At 44.3% G+C, this 26,051-nt stretch overlaps 1 protein-coding gene across 8 annotated transcripts in view; it reads right to left on the reverse strand.

Annotated features, from left to right (window-relative positions):
* LOC129199619 (metalloprotease TIKI1-like) overlaps nt 1-26,051 on the reverse strand; it is a 97,723-nt gene that overhangs the window by 42,890 nt on the left and 28,782 nt on the right. For 6 of the 8 annotated variants that reach the window (XR_008574700.1, XM_054810393.1, XM_054810396.1 and 3 more), the window contains one exon: nt 143-289. The exons of 1 other annotated variant lie outside the window; for it this stretch is intronic. Coding sequence is in view for 6 of the 7 variants with exons in the window: in XM_054810393.1 (XP_054666368.1) it covers nt 143-289 (147 nt within the window). In the remaining variant the exon portion in view is untranslated. The remainder of the gene's footprint in view (nt 1-142; nt 290-26,051) is intronic. One more of the 8 variants, XM_054810391.1, reaches the window with a different exon arrangement.

Genomic DNA, 26,051 nt, shown 5'->3' on the forward strand with positions numbered 1-26,051 from the left:
GGACAGGACGCGGAAAGCCAGCGCCGTGCCTTTGGCCCTTGCCTGCAAAGGGCCTGCCTGAGGAGACATGAGCTTGAGCAAGACAGGGGTTAGCACTATGGGGACATGTGCGTAGTATAAGGGCTGCAGTGGCAAGACTCACTTGAGAAGTGTCATGGTTGAAGATGATGGAGCTGAGGTCCCCACAGTTGTAATGCTTGATAAGGTCTTCTGTCGTATAGGGGATCTGGAAACTGCCTGCTCGGAGGCTCTCCTGCTGCAAGAGAGTCTGATTCAAAGCAAAGACCACCTGAGGGAGGGGGAGAGGGAGGAAAAGACAGAGTTCCTGGTGAGTTCTTGTCTCGCCCCTTGGGAAGGTCACAGACATACAGCTGCCTGCTGAGGGCTCTCTGAAGCTGCTCCCGCTCCGAGTGCACCAGTCCACGTGTCGCCAACCCGCCCCGATTCCAGGTCTGCAGATACTCACACCTCGGGTCCCATGGGCCTGCTTGTAGGGAACTGACGCTCGACAAGCCACTCCAGGAGGTTTCGCCCATGACGTCATTAAATGGAAGACACAATGGAGAGACTGAAATGGGAGCAATATTACTCCCCTAGACAACAGTTTGCCTGACCATACAGAACCCTAGGGCCTGATGTCCCCCTATCCCCACAGCTCCTCAGCCATCTACCTAAATTAAGCACGGCTTCTCCTTGTTTGCCCTTTCTTCTTCATCCACAAGGAACATTAACACTATCATTTCCTGCTTTGTGCCTCCTTCTCCCACACACCCTGTTTATTTCAGGCAGGAATGGCTCTCTGGAGCAGGCTGGGGATGTATGGCAGCTGCAAGGGGACTCGGGCAGCCACCCTCCCCCAGGCAAAGTCTGAGGGCAGCAGCCCCACACTCTCCCCAGGCTGACTGTCTCTGCAGGCAACAGGGGCTGCAGCTGCCCATGCTCCCTCCTCCTCCTCAGCTTTCACCTGGGAATGCAAACACTCCCATTCCCTTCGCCTCAAGCTGAACCAGCGTGGCTGCCACAGCTCCTACCCCCAGGGAACCTCTTCCTTGACCGGAAATGGAGAAGATCAGCAGAGGTCTCCTCCAGGTGTTGCTGCTTCCCCACCTCCAGCACAGCACGGCTCTCCCAGGGCAGTGGCCTCAGGGCCTGACCCAGAGAGAGCTGCAGCTCCAGCTGCCTCCCGCCTGGGGCAATGCACACCCCATGATGATGACAGCCACTTAAAAGGCACAAGAGAACAGTCTGGAGCCACACTTGACAGGGGCCTTTGGAGCCAAACAGATGATGCAGCACCTCTGTACCTCTCCCTTGCTGCTCCAGCTGCTGCAGCAGGCACCCACCGAGCCCTGGAAAAGCAGGGAGCCAAGGAAGGACTTGGAACAGAAACTGCCCAGGCTGAGCATAGGACACCAGTGGGCACACTGGTGGGGCATGGAACTGGTTACTCACCCATGCAGACAGCAGCTCTCCATCAGTATGCGGCAAGTAAAACACTGCCACCTCTCCTATCACAGCGCTTACTCGAGCTACTGCTGGTTTGCACACCAAGACTAGACAACTGTAACAAGCTTTCCTACTACCTACTAGCTTATTATTTTTTTTTAATTTCTAAAGGAAGTAAGCTGAAAGATATTGCTGAGGTCTTGAAACACATTTCAAAAGTTACTCTTGGGAGGGTTATTTTCCAAGCTCTGGTGACTCTCTGCAGCCTGATGCTTGCCTCGAACACCATCAAAAGTGCTCTGGAGCTGGAGGTATTTGCCAACACCATGAAACTCACACATGAGTAAGCATACGCTTAATTTACTGAGATTATGTGAACTAAATCTTGGGATTACAGGGCAGGGCAGATGTGGGAACAAACAGGTGCAATTTGCCCTCTCCCACCACAACAATCCGTCTCCTACAGAAAGGTGCAGGTCCCACCAAGCTTGAAATCACACTGTTCCCACTATGGCTAGAGCTGCCCATCTGGACCCAAACCACTGTGTATTTAAACAAATACGAAAGCATATATCTTAGTTCTGGAAGGGTGTTCATGAATAGCAACATTCAATCCCATCTCATGTTTTTAAAAAGTGCAAGAATTCACTTTGTTGGTACAAACTGCACCTGATTAAAAGAATACCTGCAGGTAAACACTCAGGAAAGTTACATTAAACTAACCAGTGGCCATCTTGCAAAGGACCTCTGTTTAATTTGGAAGTAAATTAAACAAAAACTAATTGAAAGCACTTTATGCCTGAACAAAAGCTTCCATGCAGGCTGGGGTTTATTGCACTACGAAACCATCATTTTTCATTTGTTTGGCTTCACTTCCCACAGAGAGAATCCCTAATGGATGTTAATGACCAGACAAGATTCACTGTGAGACAAGCCAAATCGATGCTGAAAATGCAGGGTTTCTACAGCCAGGACCTGCTAGGTCATGCCAGGAAAAACTCATATGTAACAGTCAGTCCAGCCAAAAGCACTTCCATGGGAATGGCTTATTTTGTAAGTTATTTAACTACCATTGCAGCTTCCGCTTGGACAAGGTACCATTAAAGCAATATGTCCCTTTCTAGACTCTGCAGCCTTTGAAACAATGACCAGACAGTCCCTGTCCACAGAGCAGGAATAAGACCTGTGACAGTCTCCTGAGCCGGTCAGGTAGCTCTGCCTCAATGCAGGGTAAGTACATCAAAGAGGCTTTGCAATCGTTACTGTTTGATGTTCATCCGAACACAAACCAGTGGAGGGTAACCGGCTTCTGTGGAGAAAACACCAGCCTGCTGGGCGAGTCATGAGAACAAAGCAAATCTTCCTCTCTCCGCTGTACTCCCACAGCTTGCACTCCTGCTGTCGCTTGCTCTGCGTGCTACCCTCTGCTCCATGCACGTCTTCCCTCCTGCCTTGCAGTGTGCTTCAGGTGAAACAGATTCAGTCTCTCCTCCAAACAGACTTGGCCTGGATAGTAGCAGCCAGGTTGAGCCACACAGGCATCTTCCTTCCTCGTGCCCATCCACTGGCCATAAGAAACTCGCACACAGTAAACTGCAAACGGCTAAATAAATCTGCCTCAAGAGCACATTTTCTGCCTGCATTTATGGAGGATTATCACACTTGTTTACACAGGTATAGAGGCAACTCATATCCCCCTGCCCCCTTCACATCTCTAACTGCTAGCATGACACAAAGCTGTTGAGGTGAGGCAGCTTTGGCAGTCCTCTGGTCTTTGCTAAGAGTACATCTTTCCGTTGTGAAGGTGGGAGAGTTGATACTGGGACTCATGAAGAAATCTCAGGACAGCAGCAGCTGAGGGCCTTGCCTGCCCAGCTGATGAAGCACAAAAGACCTTTCACAATGAGGTGGTTCATATTTCAGCTCGAAGAACAAAGTGTCCAAGCTCACTGCCCAAGACTCCTACACCCCATCCTGACCATGACTGCCTGGGGATGGAGCATCCAGCAGGCTGCCATGGACCTCACAGCCCAGTTGGTTGGTTTGCGTGATGCTGCATGGGCTGTTTTTCTTTGGCATAGAGGACTACAGAGGGCTGTTCCCTGCCAGGTCAGACTTCCCCATGAGCAACATCTTTCCCCATTTGGATTTAAACCTGCATCCTATCACTGGACATAGCACCTGAGAGAGAAGTGACAGAAGAATCACCTGAAGCCCACCCTCAGAGGGGACTTTCACCTTGGCGTTGTAAGGGACAGAGGTGGTCTGAGCTTCTTTGATGAGAGCAGCAGCAGCCCAAGTCCCACTGCACCATTCTCAACTACACCCCAAGCACTGGGAGCAAGAAAAGTCAAGATACAACAAATGGACAGAAATCAAAAGAGTATCAATGTCTTTGACAATTAGTCCTCCTTAATGAGTTACAGTAACTCGTGTCATCAGACTTTGCACAGCTGGAGGGCAGGAGATGCTATTGCCAAAAATAGTCTCCACATCAGCTGGTCTGAACAGAATGGTGGCATCTGCTGGAGAGGGATCATGGCACCCCTACTGAACAATTACACAGTTGGAATCTGTGTTGGAATCCACAGAAATCACTCCACATTCATCCTCCTTGCAAAACTATTCTTCCTTACTTCACACCTCCCCCTCCAGCAACTCTACCCTACTCTGCTCCATTAAGTGTATTCATACTAGCATCAAAGCATCTCCTGAAAAGATGTATTTGGAGAACAAAAGTAACAAGTTTATTAGAAAGGGATTTTTTTCCTCCCACCTCCCATTTCCACTGTGATCTCTCTGTCTTCCCCCAACCCTCTCCCTTTTTGTACTGTGGAAAAAATCGATTAAGCTCTCTGGTATACATATTGCTGCAAGCCTCATTCTCCTCCTGGAGATTTCTTCAGCTGTCATGAGACACTTGGCCCCTTTGCCAGCATTGTTGGAGTGGCCTGCTAGGCTAAGGGGGTGGGGAAAAGGGGGTTAGAGCCCGGCAGATGCCTTTTTTGTCAAAGACAAAAGACCCCCACCATCCACTCCACTTTTCAGCACTTTCATCCACATTGGATCAAAGTGCTATTCTGCATATGAAAGGAACCTGGCATTATGCGCCTCAAATTAGCCTATCGCCATCCCGCTAGCCTCCAAGTCTTCGCAACAAAAGCGCTCACATCTGTTCCATCTTTTGCCTCATCTTCTGTTTTTTTTTTCTCCCCGCTCTCAGTTTTTGAGGTCCATTCAGCCCCTTGAATTATAGTCTGGGGGAGCATCTTCCTTGCTCTAGGATCGCTCAGCCAGACAATTTGCTTTTAATTGTCTTAAGGAATCATGGGTTGCTTTTGGGTCCTTCCCAGAGACTAACTGCATCCATTAGGGCTTCCATTCAGCCTCTTCAGCCAATTCTTTCCCTCTTCCTCCTCCTTCTCTAAAGCATGTTTCTCTCCTTGCTCTTCACCTGGAGGAGAACATTGCTTCTCTAGGCCAGCGAACAGTACTGCCCCAAATCAAAGTGAGCCTCAAATCAAAGGCATCGTGACTGTGAAAGTCAATAATCCTCCTTTGTCATGGTAATGGTCCAGCAGGCTAAGTGCTGAGAAGAAAGTGGGATTCCTCGCTCCAATGCGACGCAGTGCCTTAGATGTCTGGTGTCTGTGCCTCAGCTGCCTTCAAGGCATAAAGATGGGACTGGTATTCTCAGAGCCTGGAAGCCTGAACGCACCTGCCATGAGGAGAGCCCTGCAAACACCAGCCTGCACGCACAGGCAGGAGACGTCTGATTTTGGCAGGGGCTGAGGATACCAATAGGAGATTTAACCCACCATTTGCAGCCTTCAGAGGAGCCTAAGTCACTCGCAGGGCTGTTGCACCAGATGAGATGCTCCCTGTGGCCCCTGCAACAAGCTTTTGTAAAGAAGAGAGAAAAATGAATCAGCTTCCCAAACAGGGACCACTTTTGTGAGAAAAATTGGATTCAGGTGACTAGAAGACACAGATTATTTGAGGGACTCAGCCAGAGGACAAGAGATGAACAGTACAACAAGTCACTGAAACAAAAGGAAATGGGAATCCTTCTAAGTTACCTATGACCCACACATTTCCTATGGGCTTGGTTTTATTTATGGCTTTTGCTCTCAAAAGCCAACATGGCAAGCAGAGGGAGCACCTCTTCTCTAGCGCAATCATCCAAGGCACTTAGATGATACTCTGTTTGCCTTAATTCAGACACGCAGATGCTGGTAGAGGTAATGGCAGCAAAGAATTTGGTCTTTGGTCTGTTGGCAACAAACTCAACCTGACACATCTGGTGCCAGATTCTTGCAGTGTGTCTTTCCAATACTGAACAAAAAGACACTCTGAAGTTTTTGATTGTTATCTGAGATTTATATGGGAATATACAAGCCAATCCTTCTCCAACTACGAGCTATAAAAACAAAGGACTTCCAATAATTTATCAGGCACTTCTGAAGCAGTGAAAGAATTTATCATCCTCCTCTTGATGAAGGAGGATGGTAGATAATGCTGAATCAGAGGAACACTGCATACAGCACTGCTAGAAGAAATGCAACTCATTTATTGTAACAGACTGCATTAATACAAAGCTTTTTGTCTGAGTAACTTAACACTAATTTACAGCCTTTTATGTTTCCACTGATAGCAGGAGAAATAAACACCCCGCTATGTGCTGAACGTGGAATAAGACCCACAGTGGAATAGATTGTTCCCATTTCACAGGTCAGTTTGCAGTTCACAGCTGGACACCTCCATGACCTTGCAGGGACTTCCTCCCATCTTTCTATAGGGCTAAAGCGGGGCTGGGAACCTGCTGCTGCACCTGGTCCCTGACAGCTCTCCATCTAACCCCAGCTCACTGGGATTCCTCCTCATGCTGCAGGAATGCCTCAAGCTTTTCTGAAGTTCATCCTTGTGCAGAAAATTTTCTCTCTGTGCTGGAAATGAACCGGCGATGCATGTTTGCATGTTACTAGAAAAGGATGGTTTTTTTTTTTTTGATTCTATCTTTATTAAGGATTTTGCAAACGTTATCAAAGTTTGTTTTTAAAACCTCCACAAATCAAACCTTTATCAGATACATTTTTACCCCATCAAACAGAACTAGGGACTAGCCCTAGTTTTCAGGTTTCTACAGTCTTGAACCAAAGTTCAAAGCAAAAATATGGACTTTCAACATATTACACATAGAACTCCTGCCTGTCTCCTACTCAGCATTTCTTCATTTAGTAATGTCCAGCTTGTTTTGGATTTGCATTGCCACGTAGCTCCTAAACTCAGGTCAAGATCAGACTTGGGAACAATTAACAAAATGCAAAAGAATTACCAGCAATCCATATTTCTCTTTGGGTATGCCCACTTTCCAATTTACAGGACTGTCTAAATAGTATGCTAGTAGTAAGGGTTTCTTTCTTTTGCATAATTATTTATTTTACAAGACACTTAACAGAGCCACCTCAAAATCATATTAAAAGAATAACAGAATTGTAAAGCGAAAAATCTGAAACTAGGGTTCCTTGTGCTAAGACGGGCTACACTTTTAAAATTCAACATCTGCAGTTACTGTTTTGTTTGTTTGTTTTGTGTGGGTTTTGGTTTTTTTTTTAAAAAAAAACACCCCTCTACTAAAATATGAGTTGCTTTAGTCCATCTCCTCTTCCTTCTTTTCCACTGGATACTCTTACATTTAGTGGAAGCAAAACTAAAATACTGAGGTTAACAAAGCAAACACTTTAAAAAAAAACCAAACTCACAAACTTTTAAACAACTTGGCAGGAAAATTCCCTTAGAAAGGAACAATTTGGCTTTCCAGACTGCAGAAATGTAGGAATGATGAAGATATCACTGTGTCTGCCACTGTAAGGAGTAAGCTAATAACACAGCCAAAGCCCAACCTATCTCCACATCTGCAAGGACAACATTTAGCAGTACTTTTTATCTTCCTAAAACACTATCAATGAAACTAAACAAACTTGGTATTGATGACCTGGGATTTGGCCTCTTTTTTTTTTTTTTTTTTTTTTTTTTTTTCCCCCCACTCAACCACAGATGCTCTTTGGAGTGCTGCTAGATGAAAGAAAAGGTCTTACAGGTCCCCTCTTGCCTGCATTGATTATTTTTTCACTTGTCCTCTCTAGCACAGTCCATGCATAGCTTAGGACTAAATTTGGCAGCAGTTTGGAAGATTCCTAGAAGTAGGATGTCTTAGAAATACAGAATACTGAAGTTTGAAAGAACTCTCACCAGTTCCTGTGCACCTTTTTTGGTGGAATGGAATAATTCAGAAAATAAACTTCTCATTGGCTTGACTGGTTCTCCCTCTTTCTGTAAAATCAATGTGTATTACTTGCATAATTCATGTAAGCATGAGCAAATCAACGCTATAAAGTTAATAAACAATCTAGCCTTGCAATGTGATGAACAAGCTCATACAGTTATCATATGCCTTCTGGTAACCATGCAACAAGATACTTTGGATTTTCTTGAAGTTCTGCCAGCTGGGAAAGCATGTTCCATATAAAACACTCATCATTGATAAAACATTTTTCCACTCAACAGAACAATTAGGCCAGGACTTTGGCTGCTGTTCCAAACAGAACAACAACTTTGAACCAATGTTTATGTCAAAAGCAACTCGGAGCTTCTATAAGAGAAGCCTCCAAATGGAGCACAGCAGAGCAAGATGACCTTTTCAAGGTACAGGGGTGAAAGGGAAAGTTTATATTAGTGGTAGACTTGCCAAGAAAAACCTCAAACAAAAACTGCTGAAATGGTCCCTAGCTGGTTTCAGGCAGATCAGAGGCTGGAAGTTCCCAGTGCAAAAGCCTTCCAAGAGGAATAGCTGACAAAATTTTCACATAGTGAAACACAGGCCTAACACATTGCTCTTCATAGTAACTGTGAGCTCAGCCACATAGAAAAACTAGCGTACCCCAAGGTAGGATGGGAATTTACAAGCCACCAGCTGTGCTGTGTGAATGCCCTGAGAGGATGTTCTTGGAATAAGCCAGCTGGCTCCACTGCCAGATGGCACCTCCCCTCACCTCCTTGGCTGTCCACATTAGGACATGACCAGTGGTCCCGCTTTAGCCAACACACCAAGCTGCCCTTGTGGAAAAATCTACAATACTCTGATTTTCAGACCCATGAAAACCCACCTGCTGCCAACACAATCAGGGAACTGCTGGGTGTTTGGCACTTCTGAAAAATAGGTTGTTTATTGTTAGATATATTTGTGGGTTTTGTTTTGCTTTTCTCTTTCAGTTTTGTTCTTGAAAGGGATTGCTGCATGCCAACAAGGACCCCTCAGGAATTTTAAGTGACTGTCTAAGTTCAACTGATTTGCAAGAAATCTCACAGATCAGGTAAGCTATTGCTCTCAAAGTATGGAAGATTTTAACCTGTGGACTTCTGTGCCAGTTTCAACGCACTCAAAGCCAGAAGAAAGGATTCTTATTTCCCCTGCTCACCCCAAGACTTATTTGCTGTATAATAGGTCTTTATTATTTTCCTTCTCCTGCTGACTACCTTTTAAAAAAAGATTTTAAATTACCAAAAAGTAACTGCAGTTCAAAGTATGAATTCAGAAGGATGTTAGCTCAAATTGTATTGCAGTAGCTTTGTAACAGGCATCTACCAATTCTGCCACTTGGAATGGATCGGAACAAAAAGCATCACAGAAAAACTATCTAAAGATTTTGTCAGGCAAGAAAGTCATGGAGTATCTCTGAACTCATATCCTTCAGACAAACTGAACAGAGATTTCTTAATCATGTCAGTGAGGAGGGCAGACAGCAGTCCCAGCAATGAGCTAACCCAGTCTTCTTTAGCCCTTTTGAGCCCTAGATAGTCAAATAATTTTGTTAAAGGCCAGGGCAGGTCATCCTCCCCACAGCAGTTTCAGCACATGGTCACACATACTCACTGTCAGGGTAAGTGAACCAGATAAACATTTGCTCAAGGACCCCTGAGAAAAGCGGAGGTATCTGCCAAGAGCTCATCATTTTCAGAAAGTCACCAGGATTACAAAAGTCTGACTGTCAAGATTAAAATGACCTAAGATAAGCAGGAAGGTTCTGGGGTGTGATGAAATGTGGTGGTAAAACAAGAACAAAGCATGGCAAGTTTTATCTCATAGGCATGTTATACTTCGGCCTTGGAAGGGAACACCTGGGTAGTTTTCCTGGGCTAGGTAGGGCAATGCTTTTTCAGAAGTTTTGTGGAAAAGCTGCAGTGCAACTGGTAGCAACTCAACCAGCAACTCCACGTATAGAGAAATGCAAGAAAATATTGGCTTAAGGTCTGTAACTTACAGCACCAAAGCAAAAAGCTCTGGTGGACTCAGAATTGTGCAAAGGATTTTTAAAGGCATAATAGGATGTGAATCATCATTCTCCAAATCCAGTTTTAGAAATAACAGACAAACAATACTGTACAACTGTGACAGAAACAAAACAATAAGCAGGTAATCTGGGCAACAAAATTCAAGTGGCATCCTCCCCAAGCTGGGTAAATTCTGACAAGCTGTACTTTTAGACTGACAGGACCTTTCCCAGGGACTCACAAATGACTTAGTTCCTTTTTTTAGGACAACAAACCCTCAAGAACGCCTGTACAGCACAGGCATGAGGCTTGCACTCCAAAAAGTCTAGTCCGAAAACTTAAGTTTGAATGAGAACACACCACATACAAAGTCTTGGGTTAAGTTTCATTACTATTATCCACCCCAAAATTCTGCAGAAGGATGCCTCCCTCCTGCATCATTACAGTTACACAACGTTACTAATATGCATCTTCTCTACGTCAGGCAACATCTACTGAAGATCCTTATGCTCGTGTCTTCAGATAAAATCTGAGATGCAGGTCCACAAGCCATGTGTCTATGCAGTGTTGTGACACTGGATTAAGGATCAAAGAATTCAGAGATTACCTCGCTCTGGATTGTGACATAGAATTGATAACAACAAGAAGGTACCCATCCCTCCAAGTATGCTACGTATTCCCCCCATAAAGCTCCTACAGTTTTTTTTTAAATATTCATTTACATGAAAGGATTAAAATGCTACCCCCAAACTCATATAAAAGGAAAATAAAACTGGCATTGAGAAACGTGTCAAAATCCAACAGACAGAAGAAACAATCTCTTAGAATTCATGAACTCCTATAAATTCCTCATTTTATCATCTTGGGAAAAATTCAGCTCTGTTGGTATTTCTGATCAGTCTTCATCTCTAACCTTTCTAACTAGAAATTATTATGAGACAAAGTTGCCTCCTTAGAAAAGAACATCTGGCATTTGCTACCCTGCAATGTGTGATCCCCAAATAGGGAAGCAACACTCTTTTGCCACAGTCATTAACAGCAACGGACCCCACTGGACCAGCTCGTGTCACAGCTCAATGGCAGCTCAACCCCGCCCCTCTCCAAGACGACACCAGCATGCCACAATACACAATGCATCCTGATGCTGGTGTGTTTTTCCACCACACCCTATCAGGATTCTGCTTCCAAACTGATGCTCATTTCCCCTTCAAAGTGACCCTAGCTCTAAACCGCCCTTTCATTTCTAGTAGCTACTCCCTTCCCAGGGGCATCAGCTTACTTTTTTACTCGAGCTCATCTTTTGGTTTTTTTGCCTCCTGACACACAAGCAGTACAGGGAACTCACTGAAGATAGGGAAATATCAGTATTACCTCTTCCCTAATTTTTTTCAGACAGAGAAATATTGCAGCTTGGAAGAAAAGTCCACAAGAGCCCTGCTGGTGTAGGAATCTTTCCAGACATTGCCCTAAGAACGCTCATCCAAAAACATTCATCAATATCAGGGTCCAATATGAGACATGAGTTGCTCTTAATGATGCCAGTTTTCCAGGCTCTGCACCGTTCATGATTAAATACAACTAAACACAAACCTACCAGTACAATAGAGATTTCCTGTTCAGAACATGTCATACTTACTATGTTGTTAAACACACTTGGTGCTGAAAAATAAATTCTCACCAAACAAACATTTTGTTAGGGTGCCTTACATAGAAGAACATCTGTTTCTTACAGATTAAACAAGGAGTGAAATCACCATCCCTCAGAACAGCATTTCAAACTCTTGTATAAATCTAAAAAAAATGAAATGGGGTCAAACCTCCAGAGCCTGCTGAGCAATTTGGAATTCATGCAAAAAGGGAATTTAAGTTTCCCAAGAGGTTTCAGAAGTCCCTGAAAGTTTTGCACATCAACCCCACTGTGATCTCTGTGAGCTCAGTGGAGATCTATAAACTACTGTGGGTACACACGTGAATTCCAAGGATAGAGGACATTAAAGCCTTTTGTCATGTGCATGCATACTACTGTCCAAAAAATTTCAGTCCTAACCAGCTACAGTCTTCCAGCTGAGCAGTGCTGCAAATTAAGTATAACAGTCTTGCTAGCATCTGACTTCATTGTTTCTATTCTTCCTCTTGCACTCAAAAATAGGATTTCACAGTATATGAGCACACTGAGCTGCTTCTGATACATTGGCTGAAGCCCCTCTTCCTACTACACAAACTTGAGTTCTATATAAATTTGTGTCTTTTACCATTCAAAGCCCCCTCTTCCAGACTTAGTCTTTCCTTTCTGCTTGTTTGTGCATGACCTGCTGGCATGATTGCGTGAGTACCCAAATAGGTTCCAGAGTCGGTGAACATGCCCTTGGTGGGCTGCAGACCTGACAAGCACACCCAGAACACAATTCAATGCTCCCAGTTTTCTACTGCTCCGAAGGTGGGGAGGAGAAGGGTAGGATCCATTCCTGATGATCACATGCTCAGTGCTTGACCTCACATGCCAACTGCCATCACATTTTCTTTTTATAATCAGGCTGTCCATACCTCCCAGACTCAAGGGCAATAGGTGTCCATGTTTCAGTATAAAATTCAAGTTGCAATGCTGATGTATAAGATTCTTCTAACATGACACTATTGATGCTCTGCCAGCTGACATGAAGCGATGAGGAAGGAAGCGCTTCCACATCCATCCTTAAATGGTGAGAGTGAGAGCCAAGGGAGACAACTCACTCTCTTGGTATGTCCTCTGGTCAGCATCAAAGCTTAGTACCAAACCCAGAACCCCAATCCTTTGCAGCCTCTACTGCAACCTCCTTGTACAATCCCTTCCAGGCGACCTTTCAGATGAAGCAGACAGCACTGCTACCTGTCAAGTCTCCTGCTTGTATCATGTGCACATCAGGAGAATGTGAGTTTACAAACATAAAAATAGCAGCACCGCTGGTTAAGAGGTGCAAACCTGAGTCATACACCAGGCTCACAGCTAGTATGTCCAATTGTATACACGTTACTAAACATTTCAAACCAAGTAAAACAAAACTTGAAGGCTGTACACCCTTGCAAATAACTCCCTCATTCCATATCCTTGGTTATGGAAACTGACAAGCCATCCCAGCTCTGGGTCATGGGACTTCTCCAAGTTCTCTTTTTGCAAGAAAGATAACCAAATAAATGTAAATCCAAATCATAATTCCCTTCTAGGTCTGTCTGCTAGAGATATCCAGACTCTGGTGGGACTGTATAACCCCTCTGTAGAGGCCCTTAAAAAAAATATTATTAGCGTCTTTATTTTGCATCCAGGAAGGAACATACAGACAATTTTACTTATGGTCTAGTTAATCCAGCCCCATGTTTTCAGTTTACTCAGCGATCACATAATTCTGCTCCAGAAGCCATCAAAGTTTTGTCAGGACAATCTTTTATCTTGAATGACCTCATAATACTCAAAATCCACTGGGTCAACCCTCAGTACCTTGTGTCAAGGATGTATATGGTGCAGCTCAGAGTTTATTTAAAATGTGGTCAGACAGACCAGTCATCCAAGGACATCAGATGATGGTCCATGAAATGACTGCACATTTTAAAAGCAGTCACCAAAAACCAGACCCAAGCAATCATGAAATAAAAATAATTAACACTTTAAGCCTAGCATATTTTTTCTCTGCTGATAGAATCTTTGCAACAGCACTGCACAAGATGGCCTGCAATTCTCCGCTACCAGAAAGGGCTAATGCAATTTCAGTTTAAAAAAGCTGAAAAACACTGTTTGATATAAGTGCTGCCATGTTTGACCTTTTGTTGCATTTCAAAATGGTTTTAATTCAAACTTTCTGCCTAACAATTTTCAAGGACATGCTTTTATCTTGTTAAACACTGTTACTATATATACCTAGTCCAGTTTTCTTGGATCTCACTTGTTCTCCATGAATGTTCAAAAAGGCTGGCTTATCAGTTCATGGTATCCTGTGTTAGTTCCTTTAGAAGCCTTGGCTGTGTGTCATCTGGTCCTGCTGGTTTTGAAATGGTTAGTTTTACCAGGTATCCTTTCACACTCCCCTCATCAATAACTTGCTGGCTAAACCAACACCAGTTCTATTATTTTCCTGATGGTCCATAACATTTTAACTAAAAAATTTGCTTGCTTCAGCCTTTCCACCATCCTCAGATACTCCAAAGCTGTTCTCTCAAGAGCTTCTTTCTTTTTCTTTTCCTTTCCTACCTCCACAGCTTTTGCTCCCCTGCTGAAAAATGCTGCAATGAGTATTTCTGCATCACAAGGGACTTTGCACCAGTGCAGACCTGCTGGGAGAGAGTTCTCAAAAATCAGGCCACCAGAAAATCCATTTTGAAACACTTCTTGCTTCTGCCCACTCCATTTTCTTATCACACTCATTAGACAGCATGGCTTTATCTACCCTAGAAGCAGATTCTTTGTTTAACAAGTCAAATAAAAAGTGCTGGATTTAAATGAGCACAAATCTGTACAGTCAATTTTCTTCATTTGGAAGTGAACATAAGCAACAAAGCATCAGCGGCAGCAATAACTGTTTTTGTTGAATCTAGAAAGTCCTCTGAAACTTTTCCATGGTTTTGAGTGGCAGCTAGACATTTACAGGCTATGCGAGGCGGGATGAAGGGGGCAGTAGAAGGGAAGTCCCACGTCTGCTTCTGTAAAGTTTTTTAAGCTTTTAAATTCCTAACTGCTGACACAAGAAAATACCTCTGCTTTTGTCATGAGGGCCCTCATCCTCAGCCCTGTTCTTTAAAAACCCTGTAATGGAGAATGGGGTGCCTTTCAAAGGTGTTGGCAAGCGCTACAGCTAACACACAAAAGCAGCCTTTGCAGAAAGCACACACTGTAGTAGAAGGGAAAAAAGCTCCAAACTGCCCAAACACTACTGTCAGGTTCCCTTTTCACAAAGGGTGACCAGACAGATGCATCAAGCCTGCTGAAACAGCTCACCAGGAACTACCAGAAACTTGGACCATGGGCTGGCTGCTGGCACTAACGCTTCTAATTGCAAAGGTCCTCCTCTTCCTCTGCAGATGTGAAATATCACAATCTCAGATACACTGCTACAGCTGTTTAGGATAGAGCTCCCAAAATATTTGCTGCTCCTCTTTCCATATAGCAACTCATGCCAAACACAGACTTTAGCTAGAGTGCATGTACCACCCTGTGCTACTAAACTGTGCTACAGTCTCCACCACTGGATTTAAGACACCATTAGCCTCATTTCCCAGGCATCATTTTGGTGTATTTCTTCTGCTTTGGGACATGTAGATGAATTAGGTTTCCATAGCTTCAGCAAGTCTTTTTAGCTGTCATAACCAAATGCTCACATGCTACAGTAACTGCTTCTTCAGGTAAGAAAACAATAGCTGGAGACAGATACACTGCTGTTAGGAAAGGCTGAGTGTGCACAGCAGAGCCTGGATGCAGAGCACACCTGGTCCTCCTGCCACCGAGCTCCCACCACACCTTCTAACTCCCTGTGAGCCACTCAAGCGGTTTCCCCAATAGCCTGGCTGTCTCTTGTCTTTAGGACCCAGTGCATAGGGGATGCCTTGATGTAGCCTGCTGATGTTTTCTACTGTACATTTCTGTGTTGGAACACACATGTTGTAGTTTTTCAGCCTTTGACACCTAAACCATCATCTGATTACCATCCTCCTCAGGCTATACTCTTAAGGAAAGGACGCTCAAAAAATGGCTCATTTCAGACAGTAATGTAAGTAAAATACTAGGTATTACCTATGTGCAGCCAATCGAGGGCAAAAAGGAAGTAAGCTCTGTTTTTATAAACTGTATTAGACAGCACAGGCCAAAACCAAGCAAGGTGCCTCGAACTGGCATTTTCTGCTATGGTATCAACTGAATTGTTCAAGTCCGTCTCCATTTTGAACTGACGTAATACATGAGGATTTTCTCTTTTTAAAAAGTTTGTTGCCTTAATTTCCCAGTTATCTCTGCAACATTCCCCATCTTCCAGGCCTAGCTACTTTGCCTAGAACTTTCATGTTTCAAGTGATACCAGAATATTGGACCTTTCCAGCACTGGAAAACTGAGCACTGAAGTGAAGCCAACAGTTGTATTGACAGGTTGCTCAAATCTCTAGTCTTTTTTGTATATTTGTGTCTCCCTATTTAAAAAGTTCCAGATGCTGCTGTAATACAAAACTTAAATTAGCTAAAAACAGAATATTGTACCCACAGTAATTAAGAGCCATCAAGTATGGGGAAAATAAATGTATGCAGAGAGAAAGTCAGTGTACAAAATAATAAGACAATCCTCCCAGAGGTTAATTTCTGAGAAGACAGGCTATGGAAAAGCATACTTTCCCTGGTAAATTCGTTAAACTCAGCAAACCCAGAAGATCTGAAATGTTTCTGTTTGTTACATGACAGAATAATTTCATCTTGGAGACTGTCTGCATAGTGGTGGTTAGCATTTTCTCTGGATTATGACACCTGATAACAATAAACTCATCCACATCATATGAGCTCAGTACCCACAGAAGCAATCTGCAAATCAGCTCAGTCAGGAATTTTAATAACTGCCAACTGCAGGCAGTTAATTGGTCCTTCAATTTCAATTCTATTAAATTAATTAAATAAATCAGTTTGTTTATAAACCTACTTAACATACCAAGTGTCGTTAAATTAGCTGTTAATTTAGTTACTGAACAGAAACCATTCATGCATATCCACAGAGCTCACAGGCCACCCAGTTTCTTCCTACAGCAGAGACACACTCACAACATATTTCTAGCAACCAGAAAAGGTTTCTGAAAGTGTGACTGCAGCAAAAGGGACTGCATTGGTCTCTGCCACACATGGGTCCCACCCACAAGTCTTTACGGCAGAAGGAAAAAAAAAACAAGTCTCACACGAAAAGTTATGATTTCCCAGTACTCCAATCCTTCCTGATAAATCACCTCTCTGCCAAACCCTGCCCCTTGACTCTGTGTCTTTCTCAGATCCTCTTCACTCATCTCACCTCCCATCATACTGCTGCTTCACCTTAGCATGCTCGCATGCACACACACGCCCCACTTGCACGCAAACATGTAACACTGAGGGAAGTCTGAATGCAATTTCAGAGCAGTTGTACAGAGCAGCTGAGGCTGCTCCCCAGCACAGGACGGCTCCAACAGAGATGGATATAGCGCATTCACCTTCCCTCTGAGACTTAGGCAACACACCCAGCACTGACAGCCAGTCCTAATGCTGCTGAGGCAGAGCAACAGCTGCTTACACTTAGATGCACACACATAAAAAGCTACAACTGCAGCAGCATCAGCAGCGTCTGAAGCTGCATTCCTAGCAGAGGTTGCCTGAGGTTTTTACTTGGAGAGCTAAAAAGCAAGATGAGAATGTGTGCACCACGCAAGCGCCTGGATGCCAGGGTTGCCATGCTGCATGGAATCTGGTCAGCAGGCTGAACAGCAGAAGGAATAACAGTAACCAGCAGTTTGCTCACAATTTGCCATGCTGCCACAAAGCCAGCTCCCACATGCAAGAAGCTCGGTGGCCAGAAGCTTGACGCTGTCAGCAGCAATCAGCGGGCTGCAGGGAGCAAGGTTCCTGGTGGGGAGGACTTGCAGCAGAGGCTGCAGAGCAGAAGCAAAAACCAAGTTTAAATCTTGGTAGCACATGGGACTTGCTGCCAAGGTGTTGCAGTGTGCCTAGTCTTACCACGTGTGCTTGTTCCCCTTGACTGGAATGGTACCAGCCGCTCTTACCTTTCCCTGAATCATAAAAGTTCACATAATTATGGGAGATAAAAACAGATAGAAAAGGATTCCGTGCCATAGCATTTACACAGACCTCAAATTCTCCCCAAAATTGCTTGCAACTTCCAAAGATATCCAGAAATCTTATTTCAGTGTAGATGATAAAACCCAGTACTGACTTTCAGACCAAGTCTTTCCCTACTGCTTCACATAACCAATGACTTGAAAGCCCAGAAGAAATTTACATGCAACAGCTGGATCTTTTAATGACTGCCAAGATAGCAAGCAAGCAGGTGCTATGGGAAATGTTGGGCAGAAGGAAATCAAAGCCATTAGCGTTGCAGCACAAGCCCAGGAAGTCAGCACAAGGTATATCTAGCCAGCTTTCTGAAAGTCATAGTGAGGTTTTTCAAAACTGGTTCTCCAAAGTGAACTTACGATTAAGCTTCTGTACATAAAGAGACTGCATTTCAAAAATCCTGTGCCTCTTTCAGCCCAATTCAAATCATTGGGAGTCAGTACCTCTAAAACAAACTTTAACTTTTACAAACAAATATAATGGGATAACAATTTAAAAATAAGTCATTTTGGAGCTATCGAAAGGATTTTCAGCTAAGTCGAAGTCCTTCTAGGTCTCATATTCTCATAAAATTGAGCTTACAGCCATACACTGCAATTCAAAAGAGAGGTATCTTTCCGTAGCCTGGAAAATTCTAATGGGAAAAGAAACCCGTTCCCACCCATTTGCAACATTAAAAGCCATAGCTGAGAAAATATGATTCTTTGGCCCGGGGCTATGAACAATCCAGTGGGGAGAAAGAATAAGCATAAGCTACCAGGACTGTGCTGAAGGACCATTTAAGCTGCAGAACACAAGGACATGGCTTGTCTTCTCCAATTCAGGCTCCCTCCTGTTTTATTTCCTGTAAGGACGATGCTACATCATAACAGAACATGTGAACAGTATGTGCAAAGTGTTCAAATTCCCCTTGATCTGAATTGCACCAGGACAATGTTTTCAAAAAGAAAAACAAATGAAAAACCAACCCAATACCCAGGATCACAGGAAGATGTTTGTTTGTACCTGTCTTCGTCTATCCTGCTGTCTCTGCTCTAAGTGTAATCCATGGAAAAGATACTCAGCAAAGCACTTGGAAAGCAATTCATGACCCTCTGCTCTAGGCCAAAAAGCATGCTGACGTTTTTCCTTTGCATCCTTGTTACATAGCAACACAGCTGAGAGCAAAGCCAAACAACAAGAAGCAAAAAGTCTTCTCAGTCCCTGAAATCTGAGCAGATACACTGCACTTTCCTAACAGCTGGAAAAAATAACTTGTTCACAGCTCTTTCTGCAGTGCCACTGATGATGGGACTGTCACAACACAGGCAAAGTAACTGTGAGGAGATTCAGACCTAACATCCTCTTACAAACTCTGTCACTGAAAAGAACAAGGGTGCTTTAAATAGCTCCTACAAAATCCAGTACTATGCAGATTTTGGTCTATCCCAGACAGCCCTAATGAGCAAAGATTTTCAGATACAGACAGAGGACGTAGGACTCCAAATCCCATTGAGACTAACAGGACTTGTTCTTCTAATCCACTTAGCACTTTCCAAAATCTACTTCAGCCAACATATATTACATATTTGGCAAACATCACATCCAGAAGCAAAGGGTATGTTCTGCCTTCACACTGCAAGAAGCCTACAGGAATACACACAGGATTTTCAGAAGCACTTCCAAGTTACTTCTCAGGTGATTTCTGCAGTGATTTACCAAGCTAGTGCTCAGCACACACTGTCAGATACTCCTCTCTCCAGCTTTGCATGTGCTACACCACCAGCAGTCACTGGGCATCACTCCCTGCACTAAGCACAAACCCACCAACACAGCACATAGGCTTGAACTAAAAGTTACCATGACACAACATCACTCATTTAACCATGGGAGACAAAGCACTCAGGAACATTAGGTTCAGGCCATACAGTAGCATCTGCCAGACCTCCCCCTAATCTGACGGCATGCACCCTCCTGCTATTTTTCAACATGTCCATTGGTGACAGAACTGTGAAATACCGGGCCATTCTCCAAGCTAATTCAATTTACACTGATCAGAGCCCTGAAAATAGAGAAATCCTGATACATCACCTACCTTTGCCCCCCAGAAGTATGTAGAGAGTCACTCTGGTGCAGCACTATGCTCTAAAGTAATTATGTTTTAGAAGATAATCTTCTCAAATATGACAATCTAATTCCTGCTAGAGGAACAGAGATCTATTAAGAGGCAAAATACAGTAATACATGGTACAGCTGGGTCACTGTCAATCCTAACAAAATCGGTGCTAAAATTAAACCAACATAAATTAACAAAATCCACCTTCACTAAATCATTTAATGTGAAAATATTTTTTAAAATAGAAAACATCACAACAAGAGCAGCATCACCTAAGGTTAACAGATACATTAACAGAATAGTGGAAAGAGTAAGCAAGCATCCTGGTATTTCCTTTTCTCCTAGGCAATTATTTGGTTGTTGCTTACAGAACAGATTTTGTGCCTATCCACAAAAGCACACCTGTTGTAATCTTGATGCACATTTTCTATTTTTCACCATTCCAAAAAGACATTCTTAGCTCCTGAAAAAAAAAATTTGAAATCTATTTTATTAACACAGCTTCACCACATATGAAAAATCTAAACTTACTGGGGGGCTCAATCCACCTTCACTCAAAGCTCAGACTACCTCATACGTCTCCTCAGCTTGCTTTGCAGTAGCAATCCCACTTCCACCTCTCTAAAAGGCTACTGAAATGGATTGTTACCACTCATGTGCCATGGTTTAACCCCAGCCGACAGCTAAGCACCATGCAACCGCTCACTCACTTCCCCCACGGTGGGATGGGGGAGAGAATCAGAAAAGTGAAAGTGAGACACCTCATGGATTGAGATAAAGACAGTTGAATGGGTAAAGCAAAAGCCAAGTGTGCAAGCAAAGCAAAACAAGGAATTCGTTCACCACTTCCCATGGGCAGGCAGGTGTTCAGCCATCTCCAGGAAAGCAGGGCTCCATCACACGTAACAGTTACTTGGGAAGACAAATGCCATCACTCTGAACGTCCCCCCTTCCTTCTTCTTCCCCCACCTTTCTATGCTGAGCATGACGTCATATGGTGTGGAATGTCATAGAATCATAGAATGGTTTGGGTTGGAAGGGACCTCAAAGATCATCCAGTTCCAACCCCCCCTGCCATGGGCAGGGACACCCTCCACTAGACCACGTTGCCCAAAGCCCCATCCAACCTGGCCTTGAACACTTCCAGGGATGGGGCATCCACGACCTCTCTGGGCAACCTGTGCCAGTGCCTCACCACCCTCACAGTGAAGAATTTCTTTCTAACATCTAATCTAAAGCGACCCTCCTTCAGCTTAAACCCATTACCCCTTGTCCTGTCACTACACTCCCTGACAAACAGTCCCTCACCAGCTTTCCTGTAGGCCCCTTCAGGTACTGGTAAGCTGCAATTAGATCTCCCTGAAGCCTTCTCTTCTCCAGGCTGAACAACCCCAACTTCTTCAGCCTGTCCTCATAGAAGAGGTGCTCGAGCCCTCTGATTAGCTTCGTGGCCCTCCTCTGGACTCGCTCCAACAGCTCCATGTCTTTCTTGTACTGGGGCCCCCAGAGCTGGACGCAGTACTCCAGGTGGGGTCTCACAAGATTGGAGTAGAGGGGCAGGATCACCTCCCTCGACCTGCTGGTCACACTTCTTTTGATGCAGCCCAGGACACGGTTGGCTTTCTGGGCTGCAAGCGCACACTGCCGGCTCATGTTGAGCTTCTCATCAATCAATACTCCCAAGTCCTTCTCCTCAGGGCTGCTCTCAATCCATTCTCCACCCAGCCTGTAGTTATGCTTGGGATTGCCCCGACCCACGTGCAGGACCTTGCACTTGGCCTTGTTGACCTTTGGTCCCTTTGGTCAGTTGGGGGGCGTGAGAAGAAACTCCTTGTGCACCCCCAGCTACTCACTTGTGGGGTGGTGTGAGAAGCAGAAAAGGCCTTGGCTCTGTGTAAGCACTGCTCAGCAGTAACGAAAACATCCCTGTGTTATCAACACTGTTTTCAGCACAAATCCAAAACACAGACCCATCCTAGCTACTATGAAGAAAATTAAATCTATCCCAGCCCAAACCAGCACATCAGGAAACCAGATTCTCAGGTAGGAAAGAATCAGCTTCTAAGGAGTCCTTAAAACACTGAACCTAGAGTGTGCCTAAAGCATGTGGACAGGCTATACCCATTTCGGAAAGCCAACAGCAGAAGCAGCACGCTACTACCCACTCTGTTCCTGTGAACTTTTACTACTGTTATTTCCAAACACTGGAAGAGTGTATTCATTGCAACATCTTCATAACAGCTCTGCACAGTATTGTTAATCCTGGCGTTACAAAAGGAAGCACAGAAGAGGCAGGAAGGCAGTGGCAGGGTTCAGAATTAAAGCCAAGTCCTCCTATTGTAAGGTTTCAGCCTGGAGACACCAGGCCCTTTTTCCATCACATACCATGCCATGGCATCCTTCAAAGGAAAAGAATGCTTTTGCCAAAAAACCCCAAACAACAGTCCTAGAAATTGTCTCTTTTGACCCATTATCAAGACTACATTTGACAGTTGTTTTTTTTTTTTTTTTCAAACTGAGGACTCCCTGGCCTTTTGACAAAACTTATGGAAGAAAACAGTCCACATCAAATCCTCACAGCAAACCTAGTTAAAGCCCTCTAAGAACTGCCAAGGAAGAATTACAGTGCTACCACAGAGCTGGCCCAGAAAACAGGCATGCATGAGATGTGGAGGGCACTACACCACGTTGTCATCCTGAACAACATACATGGAAGTCTGCAGGAGCACAACAGCATCTGCTTCCCCTCTAGCTCACAGGACCTGTTTGCAGAAACTTGCCTCCAGCCACCACTTGCAAGTAAGGCTCTCTATCTCCTCCTGATTACCAAAGCCTGCCTCTATTCTGGACCTTGTCTTGCAAGCTCTGCTTGGCGTCCTTGCACACGTCCTCAGGGCTCAGCCTCCTTTCATTTTTATCTGGTGGCAACTCTCTCGTATGTGTCAGAACTAATCACTCTGAGGAAACAAACACAGAGAGAGGTAAGGGAAAAGAGACCATGCAACCAGGTGTCCTGACACCTAGAGTACGTGTTTGGAGCATCTGATCTCTCCTCTCCCACCTCACATACCCCAGTACTACAACAGCATGGTTGCTCTGTGCTCTTCTCTTTTCAGGGGAAGATGCATTTTGCATAGGCAGGGCACTTGCAAAACATGCTACACTGCAGCGTGCGGCCTGGGCCAGCCTAGATTATATTTGAACAGTTAAGCTGGGTATGTCAGCTCTGAACCTATTTCAGTGAGCTACTTATCCAATAGCATTTGTTACACTCCTAGTCACTCCTTTATGGGACTGCATCTTGTTCAACTTTCCCTCCCATCTAAATCCAGACAAGATGCTAGCCAGGCCTTGGCTGGATGCACCAGCTGTGCTACCAGCTCGCTGGCTGCTGGGAGTTCAAAGCCTACTTGCTGCTCTTGTGCAACCACATTGCATCCCAGCTGCCTAGTGAAATACTACACTGCTTGCCTGCAACAAAGTAAAAGCTAAACCACAGTGACCTTAGAGGATACTAAACCTGGAATACATTTGAGAAAAGGCCAACACTTACTTAATTCAGCTGACCCCATTCACATGCTTTGACCTGTTTGAACATGTAACACTGCTTATCCGCAAGTCCAGATGAGCAGCCACAAAAATCATATTACAAGGAAGACGGCTGAATGGAAACTCTGCTGATGTAGACGCAGATCCAAACCAGCCCCTTTTCATGGGCTGTTTTCTCATTTCTAATGAAGTTTTCCACTTCCAGTTTGAAAGATTAATGGAGACAAAAGATGAAAGGCTCAGTCTGTTACACATCTCATTCTCTTGTAGAAGATAAGATGATCTATTTTAACAGTACACCACTGATAAAAGTGTCATCCCTTCTTCCTTCCTTCCTCCTGACTGCATTTTCCTGCATGTATTTTTCACCATGCTGCCTCTGTCACCATTGGACCCTTCTCTGGTTTGTAAGCCACTGAAGTGTGGCTCTTTACAAAAGCAGCAGCAGGGCTGGGCTGGATGGTTGCAAAGTCTTCTGAGTAATCCAATCCCTAGATTTGGGAATGACAAGCCAGCAAGGACTTTGAAGCCATAAGTGCTAGACTACCGTGCAACCCAGTGGTATGGTGCATCCTGCAGTTGTCTGCTGTAGACACACACTGTGTTCTGCTTAAGACCTCCTCTCAGGAGTTCTCCTCCAGCTAAAAAATCCAGTACATATTTTGAACCTCCAAACCCAGAGTGCTTTTGATATGTGGATCCAGAAACATTACCTGTTCCTAGCTTCCTCTAATTCTTATTACAAGGTAGTAAAACAAAGCAATTCCTTCATCTCTGTGCCTGCCTGGTCAGCATCTGCTCTGTGCTAGCCAAGTTCAGCAGAATAGCTGTAACGCATTCACCATACCTCAGCAATAATGGAGCTCAGGACGTCCCTACGCCTCTGATAACCAGAAACTGGGAGATCATGCAGGGGGAAGTAAATTTATACATGCTGTGCTTCTTATGTTCATTCCCTAAGTACCTGGTGGGTGAACTCTAGCTGGAACCATGACTCCTAATTTTTATAGTTAAGCAGTGAATGCAAAGCTGTCATTAAAGTGTCAGGCTGAGCTGGGACAGTGGGAACTGCTATGTTCACCCTCTCTCCAGGAACTTCATGTTTCACTGCTCACTGGAAAGAACGTAAGTGAATAAAATTTGTCTTGTTGCACGATTTGCAGTTGTAAACAGTCCTAGCCCCGGAAAGGGGAATTGATCTGCAATGCAGAACAGGAGCGTCCCTTGCCACATCTGATTAGATGGAGCACAGAATTGCACTCTAAATTCAACAGAGTCCACAAAGCAGCAGGCTGCATATCAGGGACAGCCAGACAGGTTGTTTCAGCTCAGAACAAGAGAATGAAAAGGTGAGAAGGGCTTTTGCCAACTACACAGTAAGAGGACTCTCTGCTGTCATAGGCCACAGTGTGAATAATTATCGATGCAATGCTAGACAATCTTTGGCACACTTCTCCAGTGCTGTATAGCATTAAAAGCTTACACTCAAATACAACCCATAATGAGCTCCTCCTGTGTCTGTTTCTGCTGTATGCTCCATTCCTGTTTCTCAACAGCACAACCAGACTGCTTCTTCCCAGCACACCCCTCTCCTGATGCACTGCATCTACAAAGCCCACCTAGCTACAAATTAGCACAGGGAGACATTGGCTAGCAAAGCCATGTGGTGTCCTCTCTGTCTGATCAGGACAAGTTTTGAGGCTCTCCATAGGGGCCCTCAAAAGACTGGGACATCTGAAACCTTAAAGAATATATGAAGAGTGATGGAGAACATCAAGCACCTATCTCAAAAGCTGTACCCTGTGTCTTTAATTGTGCAGTTAAGCATTGCTTTCTGTAGTTGCCACTCCATTTGCCAGATGATGCACAGCACAACAAATGACTCACATCTACAACATTTCAGTGGCAGAGCCTGGGGTCAGCCAAGACCAGCCACTTTGAAAAGCCTTGGAGCTAAATTCTGCAAGGTTACACATTGCTTGAAAAATCAGATAAAAAAAAGTATGAGCAGATATGCACGAAGTGTAAACACTTAAGAGCAACCAGACCTTTACAGGACACGCTAAGTGACTGCCACTGGCATAGCCTGGAGAGGTAGACAGGAAAGCAGTCATGCCAAAACTAAGAGCTGGTCTCTTGTGCTATTTTCCCTGCGCACTCTCTCACTTGCTCAATGACTCTGCAATACCTGTGAGGCTTAGTAATGTGTCCTTGAGAAATTTGACTTTGGCCTTCTCCACTCCTGCACCAACCATTTCACAACCCATCTTCCCATGCTCATGCTGTGCAGTTTTGAAACCCAACCCAGCAGTCCCTTTGCTGTTCGACTCACGCTGGGACAGTGCTTTTCCTACCAGTTCTGCCGCTCCTCAATAAATAAGATGGCATGTGACTGAAAATAAGATCATCTTCCTGGTAGGAGCTAAGGTTGAGAAATGGATTGGCTTCAGGCACCACTATGTGAGACCTAGAGACTTTACCTGATTTTTATTCCAGTGAGTCTTAGCAATAAGATAGTACCTTAATTTTCCCCTGCCACTCTTATTAGAAATCATAGCAGAGATAAGGGACAACTGCTTCTACTCAAATCAGTCTGAGGCAAGTACAGTTTCTGTCCTCGTTAAAAGTAAATGCAGCACAGCTTTCAGAAAGATGCTTTCCCAACAGTATTCACTCTCAGCTATGAAAGCCGATCAATAAAATTCTCTGCTAGAACCTTCAGTGGCCAAGATAAAGTTCTTGTTATCAGCTAACTAATCTGCAATTACTCTCCTCTAGGGACTGAAGTGGATGGAAGAAAACATCTTGACCAGG

The sequence above is a fragment of the Grus americana genome, chromosome Z, assembly GCF_028858705.1.
Source record: "Grus americana isolate bGruAme1 chromosome Z, bGruAme1.mat, whole genome shotgun sequence".
Taxonomy (NCBI): Eukaryota; Metazoa; Chordata; class Aves; order Gruiformes; family Gruidae; genus Grus; species Grus americana.